General features: G+C 57.7%; 1 protein-coding gene across 2 annotated transcripts; it reads left to right on the forward strand.

Annotated features, from left to right (window-relative positions):
- The first annotated feature begins 5223 nt into the window (after positions 1-5223).
- Positions 5224-7958, forward strand: CYB561 (cytochrome b561). 2 transcript variants are annotated; one of them, XM_065897104.1, is made up of 6 exons: positions 5224-5264; positions 5441-5658; positions 6590-6688; positions 6929-7032; positions 7424-7581; positions 7766-7958. In XM_065897104.1, exons 2-6 carry the CDS (start codon positions 5454-5456, stop codon positions 7956-7958), a joined length of 759 nt encoding a protein of 252 aa, XP_065753176.1. In that variant the 5' UTR covers positions 5224-5264; positions 5441-5453. The 2 variants fall into 2 exon arrangements, with proteins under 2 accessions (XP_065753176.1, XP_065753175.1); XM_065897103.1 differs by lacking the exon at positions 5224-5264 and having other exon boundaries at positions 5447-5658.
- The last annotated feature ends 238 nt before the right edge of the window (positions 7959-8196 follow it).

Genomic DNA, 8196 nt, shown 5'->3' on the forward strand with positions numbered 1-8196 from the left:
CCTGTACTGCTGCACTGGGAACACAGGAGATCCCAAAGCAGCCAGTGTTCTGGTGTTCCACAGGAAGGAAGGAAAGGAGGAAAGGAGGCAAGGAGGGAGGGAGGGAGGGAGGAAGGGCAAGAGAATGTTCCCACTGTCTAGACTGGGAAATGAGGGAGCAGAATGAAAGATATTTGCTGGGCTTCCCTGGTGGCGCAGTGGTTGAGAGTCCACCTGCTGATGCAGGGGACACGGGTTCGTGCCTCGGTCCGGGAAGATCCCACATGCCGCAGAGCAGCTGAGCCTGTGAGCCATGGCCGCTGAGCCTGCGCGTCCGGAGCCTGTGCTCTGCAACAGAAGAGGCCACAACAGTGAGAAGCCCGCGTACCGCACAAAAAAAAAAAAAAAAAAAAAAAAAATGATATTTGCTTACTAGGGAGTGAATCTCAACTGATTTCAAGATTTGCAAATGTGTTTGTGGGTGAGTCAGATTCCAACCAGAGTCCTTGAAATGTCTTCTTTGTATCCCCCATTATCGGAAGCAGGCCCTCTGTGTACAAAGGTACGTCGTCAATTATGTTGAACCGAATAAGCAATAGGGCAATGCCTTGCTGAAGGGGTCTTTCCTCTTCTGTGAAGCACAGAACCACTTGATGCTTTGTCTTTTCTGCAAATCTGGATTTTTCACTTAGATCTTATTGGCTGTGATGTCACCTATGGGGAAGCTACAGGCCTGCCCGAGGAGGACTGGTCTTTCTGTGTTTTCCTGTCATCCCTCATACCTGGATTTAGAATCACCTTCAAGTTGGAAGGGGCCACAGGGGAGGCTGCTGAGGCCTCCATGAGTCCAAAGGTCATTCTTTATCTCTGGCTTCCTCTGGGATGCCTAGTTACCAGGGCACAGGGACCAGCAGAGATGCCTTTGGAGCAGTTGGCATGAAGATCTTGCAGTTAGTTTGTCCCCATCACCTCTTCTCTCTAACCCACCTGTTTCCATCCTGCAGCCTTTTCTCCCAGGAGAGCCCACGGGGGACACCAATGCTTGATGCTATGGTGGGTGTAAACTGCCTTAGAAGCATGGTTCCCCAAGGGGTGGGGAGGGCCCAGGAGGACTGGCGTGTGAGGGGAGAGGCCTTCCCGGAACCCTGCCTCCAAGCAGATTCAGATCCTCTGAATACTGGCTTCAGTATTCAGGAAGTTTTCCTTTCTTCCCTAGTTACTAGCCTGAGAAAGTGCAGGCCACACCCCAAGCAGGCAACCCCTGTAGGAAATCCAAAGGAGTGGCCACCCCAGTGTGGTGAAGCCAGCGTGGACTGTGGTAAGTGCTCTGGGAGTTTAACTCATAGCCTGAGTTGTTACGGCCCTTTACTCTAGAAGCTGCATCTGCTCTGCACCTTGTCTGCAAGGTCCTGGAAGGCGGGGGCCGTGGCTCATCTGTATCCAGCAGTGTCACCCCCATATCGTAGGTGCTTGATAAACAACTGAGTTGAGCACTTCTTTGCTGCGGCTGATTTGGGGCAAGTCATTTATCCTCTTTGAGTCCCGATTTCCTCATCTGTCAAATTGGGGTAATACTCCTGTTATCACCATAGGTTATTGCGAAGATTGAACTGAGTACAGAGCAGGGCTCCCTACCCCTGAGGCTCGCAACTCCAGTCCACCACCCTGGGGTGCAAACAGCACTAGGGTTTGGACTCTGAAGGGAATTCAGGTTGTGAGTTTTCAGTGAGGACATTAAAGCCATGTATTTAGTCACTGTGCTGTTCCCACGTGTTTTCTTTTCAACACCACCAAGCGAGTCTCCACTTCTCAGCAGATGCTCCTGGGTGTCCTACAATTTAACTCAACATTGACACTACCTACCCAGAGACGGCGTCAGATCCCACAGGGCTCAGTCCCACAACACTGCCCCCACCCACTTCAGATGCTAATTGCAAGTCCAGGTTGTCACCTGTGGTGCTAACAATAGTCTATAGATCAGGGCTTCCCACAACCTTTTCCTCAGGTTCAATTAATTTGCTAGAGCAGCTCACAGAACCCAGAGAAACTTGCTAGATTGCTGGTTTGTTATAAAAGGATGTAACTCAGGGACAGCCAGATGAAGAGGTATGTAGGGCAAGGTCTGGAAGGGTCCGGAGCACAGGAGCCTCTGTCCCCGGGGAACTGGGGTGCACCACCCTCCCGGCATGTGGATGTGTTCACCAACCTGGGAGCTCTCCAAACCCCGTTCTTCAGGGGGTTTATGGAGGGCTCATTACACAGGCCCGATTGATTAAATCATTGGCCACTGGTGGCCGCACTTAGTCTCCAGCCCTTCTCCCTCCCTGGAGGTCAAGGGTGGGACTGAATGTTCCAACCCTCCAGTCACGTGGTTGGTTCCCCTGGTAACCAGCCCCACCCTCAGGTTTCCAAGAGGCTTCAGTAACAAGATGTAATATTAACATAACAAAAGAAACGGTTGCTTTGTCACCTGGAAAATTCCTAGGGTTTTACAGGCTCGGCCCCATATATTTCTTATTAATATCACATTATCATGGCTGTGAAGAGAAGTCTGATTTCTGCCCGACTCACGAGGAGGTTGGCTGGGGGTGGGGGGGAATCTGGCTCTGGCTTGCGTCACCACAGAGCGGCTCGGGACCCAGGAGTGGCAGTCTTTGCAGCCCTGAGCTCCCCCTCTGTACTCAGTGGCTACTCGGTGGGGACGCTGTGGCAGGTCTGCCGGGGCAGAGCACGTTCCTTCCAGTCTTCCTAATTCAGAGCAAATCGGATTCTGACTGCGCCCCAGGCTCTTGGGGAGGAATCTAATAAAGCAGAGGAGGACAGCATTTCTCAGTTCAGTACACTTTTCCTGTCAGAGTCAGCCCAGGGATGAGATCCCCGAGGGGGAGGTAGATGCGTTCCCCGCCTTCTGGGAGCTCACAGGGCCCTGCAGCAGAGAGGCTCACAGGGCTTAACGCGAGGCAGGACACCTGGGGTAAGTAAGCGCCAGGCCAGCCTTGGGAACAGAGAGGAGGGGGACAGAGTGGTGAACAAAAGGCTCATTTCAGGTCGTGGAGCAAATCGACAGAGGCGGAAGAGGAGGAGCGGGGGTGTGAGGTGGAGGGGATAACAACAGGCCGTGCTGCCAGAGCTGGGGAACTGGGAGCATCTCTTCCGAGTGGATGTGGCAGGAGAACAGTGGGGGCTGCCGGTGGGCTCTGGGTTAGGGTCAGTTATGGAGTTGGCATTTGACCACCTCATGCTGGTGGCTCTTTGTGCCTGGTGGGGCAACATGACTGGGATCTGGCTTTGTCCCTGTCGGTCAGGTAGATTGAGGAGGGTAGGGAGGGGCAACATGACTGGGATCTGGCTTTGTCCCTGTCGGTCAGGTAGATTGAGGAGGGTAGGGAGACGGGGGCAGAAGCTCCAGGCCCTGCTGGGTGGTGGAAATGAAGATGGCCAAGAGGGAAGCGATGGCGAGACGTGGGGGAGAAGCAGGAGGACTCGGCACTGGGACTCGAAGGGCGACCTGGGAGGTCAGGGGAGGAGTGTAACTTTGGATGTGCCGAGTTTGAAGTGTTGGAGGGATGTCCAGGTAGAGATGTCAGTGGACAGTTAGAAATGGGGTTTAAATTTGGGGGAGAGGACAGACTAGCACTAGGTTTAGAAGTCATCGGTGTAGAGGTGACAGGTAAGCACGAGGGCAAGAGTTCCAGAAATACGGCTTCACTGTTGCCCACGGCTTCTGGAAACAGGTGTTCCCACCTGCCTTGGGAGTGTTTTCTGGAAGATGATTTGACAGAATGTATCCAAAACCTAAAAAAGAACCTAGCCCTTGCTCAGGACTCTATTTGTTCACTTAGGAATTAGACGAGTGTTGTACAAAAATGATCACAGTGTTGTTTATTTAGTGAAAGCTGGCTAAATATTTAACAACAGGAGATTAGGGGATTGGTTAAAATGTGAAATAGCCTGTCATGTACTGACATGAAAAGATGTGCTCGACCTATAATGAAGGGAAGAAAGCAGGTTAGAAATTGGTATGGTCACGTTTCTATGAAAGAAGGTACATGTATTTCCAGAAGAAAAGGATGTAAATCAAAATGTTGATTACTTGTAATTTTTCTCTTTTTTTGCTTATCTGTATTTTACTGCAGGGAGGTGTGTTACACTGCCTGCCCCCCTTTTTAAAAAATGATGGAATTGCCAACAGTTGTCAAAGGTGGCAGAGAGAACTGGGGGTAAAGACAGCCCGGTCCCCAGGAGGCCAAGGCCAGGCCAGCTGGAAACTAGTTCTCGAGCCGCACAGGGTACAGGGTGTGTGCTCGCTTTTAGGGGGGACCCCAGAATTTGTTAGTTAAACATCTCTGCTCAGCTGCTGTTCTCTGCTGGTAATGAAGGAGAAGGAGGGTGTCTCCAGAGCTGCTGAGAGGCTGGGGCAGTGGGAGAGGCAAGATGGGATGGAGTGCTCGGCCCTCGGGGAGCTGCAGCAGCGTCTTTCTGTGGCCCCAGGCCGCCAGCACCGAGGCCCAGCAAACGGAGACCATACTTGTTCATCAACCGCCTCCTCTCCTCCCATCTTCCAGTGCCTCTCCCGCCTGGGTGTGGGGAGATCCAGCAGGTTCAGCGGGAAGAGCCGGCACACAGGCCACCCTGAGCCCGGGCAAGGCTGTGGAGACACTGGGGACTGGGCAGAGGAGCCAGGAGATGCCTCCCACTGGCCCTGAGCCTCGCTTCCCCAAACCCCATTGAGCCCCCGGTTCCGTTTGCACGACGGGAGCAGTGACACACCTTTTCTCACAGGATCCCTGTGCGCGAAGTGACCCCAGGAGTTCTCACCTTGTAGATCTCAGTTCAGGAAGCCTGGCCTGAGGGAGGGGCGCAGGCCCACGCCCCAGGTGTGGAGGGGAAGACGAGGCAGGAAGGGAAACGGGCAGCTCGGAGGCTCCTGTCGCCTGGTCCTTTCTACTGAAGCGGCTCAGAGAACATTCCTTCTACTGGCAGCTGCCCTGCAGCTCTCTGTGGGCAGGACTTCTTTCATCTCCAGCTGGGAGCTGAAAAAGCAGGCACGGGGGAGTCAGGTTCCTCATTTCTCACCCTAGATGTCCTTTATGATTCATCTGGAGGAAAAATTCCAGCACCTTCAAGGAATTTGCTCACTTCTCTGTTTCACCTGTGAACCCCACCTGAGAAAACCCAGGGCCTCCTGAAACAGAAAGTAAAGCACTGGCACTGGGCCCTCCTGCTCCGGCCAGAACTTGGAGGACTTTGACTTGCTCCCTCATTGCAGGTGGAAGTGCAGCCAGGTGTGGGTCAGTCTCTGCAGGAAGGCACCCCCACCCCCGCCGGGTGCTCCGGGAGCACTCTCACGGAGGCCTGGGGTTGTGGGCCGAGGGAGGAGGCAGAGGTGGGCAAGGGAGGCCTGCGATGTCTTTTTGGAGGCTGTGGGCCGCTCCTCTAAGCTCCACCATCTTCCCTGCAGCAGCCGCCTCGGCATGGACAGCCCTGCCCGCCCAGCACCTGCCCCTGCGGCCCTGCTTTACTATGTGGCCTTCTCCCAGCTGCTGGGCCTGGCCGTGGTGGCCACGACTGGCACCTGGCTCGGTGTGTACCGAGGAGGCATCGCCTGGGAGAGTGCCCTGCAGTTCAACGTGCATCCTCTCTGCATGATCATAGGCCTGGTCTTCTTGCAGGGAGATGGTGAGTCCCTGGGCAATGCCACCTGAGAGAGGAGATGTGCAGGAACCCTTTCACACCGGAATCTGCCCAGTCAGAGAAGGAAGCTGGCTTGGACCTTGGGGACACTGGGAATCCAGATCCAGGGCCCCACGGCTGGTGGGTGGCAACTCCTTTCTGACCTACCCCAGAGCTTTCACCTCGTGCTTCCACAAGGAGCATCCGAAGGTGTGTGTGCTGCATACGGAGGCCCAGGGGCTGGGCTGTGAGCAAAGCCCATCTTCTGCAGAGGCGGCTTGAAATTGAGGGAGAGAAAGTGAGTGTGAGCGTGAGGGTACGTGCGTGTGTGTGTGTGTAGACGCTGGACTTGGAGGAGCTACAGCTCCTCTCTCTGGGGTGGGATCCAGGCCGTGGCAGGCCCCCACCCTGCCTCAAGGCCAGGGGGCCTTGGCCTTCTCCTTCTGGTAACAAGCAAGCTGGATCTACGCATTCTTCCTAGATGTGGTCCTGGTGACAGCCACCGCCTCAGCAGCACACTCCCGAGAGGCATTCCGCCCGACCCCTGGCCCTGACTGCTTCAGCCCGAAGAGGGGGAGTTAGCTTGGGGTTGCAAAGTTCTTTGAGAACCTGGGGTTTCCCAACCAGGGAGCCTGCTGGCTAAGAGTAGTGAAGGTCTGATCTGGCTTCAGTGCTATACAATCTGAGGACCATCATAGCTAAGAGGTGAACTCAGAAGCCTGGTGGCACCTTGATGTGACTGCACGATGAGCCTAAAACAAAGCCTGGGATACAGGACAGCTAAGAAGGGGGTGGGCAGTGCGAGGCCCACTTCCTGTGGCTGGGGTACCTGGACAAGCCCTCCCCTCTCCAGCCGGGGGTGTCTCCTCGCTGCCCTGGCAAGAAGGCCTCGTGCTCGGCTTAGCGCCCTGACATTCCCTTTCTCACGGCCCACCAGCCCTGCTGGTTTACCGCGTCTTCAGGAATGAGGCCAAACGCACCACCAAAGTTCTGCACGGGCTGCTGCACGTCTTCGCCTTCGTCATCGCCCTGGTGGGTGAGTTCCAGGCACGGGCCCGCCCTCCTTCCCCCACCTCTGCTGACTTGGGGAAGGAGCTGCTTTACTGTCCAGTCCCCCCTCCCCACCCCTCCTCCCCCTTCCGGGCAGGGACACTGGTGCTGGCAGCCACCGAGCTGGGACTGGAGCCCAGAAGTCCCGGTGGGTCGGGTTTCCCTTGGGTCACCGCACCCCCTCCGTCGCCATCAGCCCAGTCCTCACGCGACCCCCTCCGGCTAGGCCTGGTGGCGGTGTTCGACTTCCACAGGAAGAAAGGCTACGCCGACCTGTACAGCCTGCACAGCTGGTGTGGCATTCTGGTCTTCGTCCTCTTCTTTGTGCAGGTGAGCCCTTGCAGCTCCACAGCGCTGGAGAGGGGCGGGGAGCAGGGCCCAAACAGGGCCAGGGCCAGGTGTGCGCACGGGCGAAAGGCGCTCCAGCCCGCCGAGAGCGCTGCCTCCGACCGGCACCCTTCCGGCGCTCTTCTGGCCGATAGGCACGTGGATTTGGTCCCAGGCTCCGCCTCGGGGCGCACAGTGTGGGGCTGAGACCGGCCTAGAGCGCCGGCCCACGTTCCCCACGTGCTCAGCGCTCCCGCTGCGTCTCCGGCCGTAGGCCACCGCGCGGGGGTGGCGGGGCCTTTGGTCCTCGCGGGCGGCGGCCCACCTGGGGGGTCCTCGGGCTCCAGTCTCCAGCGCAGCTCAGCCTCCGGCAGCACCTCGCCTTTCCTCCCAGTGGCTCATGGGCTTTAGCTTCTTCCTGTTCCCCGGCGCGTCGTTTTCTCTGCGGAGCCGCTACCGGCCGCAGCACGTCTTCCTTGGCGGCGCCATCTTCCTCCTCTCGGTGGGCACCGCCCTGCTGGGCCTGAAGGAGGCGCTGCTGTTCGAGCTCGGGTGAGCGCCCCCTCCCGGCGGCTCTGTGTGGGGCCGCCGAACAGCGGCTTTTCTCCCAGTGGGGTGGGGGTGGGGGGCCGGGGTTGGGCTTGGGATCGCATTGCATCTTGTGGGCCGGGGGCGAATGGCACTCGGCCTAACGGCGACGCCTCGGGTGGCCTCGCCCTCCGCCCCAATCCCGCAGGACCAAGTACAGCAAGTTCGAGCCCGAGGGCGTCCTGGCCAACGTGCTGGGCCTGCTGCTGGCCGCCTTCGGTGCGGTCGTGCTCTACATCCTGACCCGCGGCGACTGGAAGCGGCCCCTCCAGGCGGAAGAGCAAGCGCTCTCCATGGACTTCAAGACGCTGACGGAGGGCGACAGCCCCAGCTCCCAGTGACGCGCGCCCCGTGCCATCCCGTCCTGTCCGCCGAGGCGGTCTCCGCCGTTTCGGGGCCCCGACAGGTGTCTGTCCCGCACCCGCCGAGGCTCCGGGGGTGGGGCAGCCCTCCTCCCTTAGCGCTGATTTCCGGGGTTCAGGCCCTCTCCGCTTTCCCCTCCTCGCTGCTGCTGCCGCCGCCGCTGCCGTCGTGTTAGTCCTGCGCAGACCCCCGCCCCCCTTGCCCCTGCCACCCCCT

This window comes from Phocoena phocoena, chromosome 19 (genome assembly GCF_963924675.1).
Source record: "Phocoena phocoena chromosome 19, mPhoPho1.1, whole genome shotgun sequence".
Taxonomy (NCBI): domain Eukaryota; kingdom Metazoa; phylum Chordata; class Mammalia; order Artiodactyla; family Phocoenidae; genus Phocoena; species Phocoena phocoena.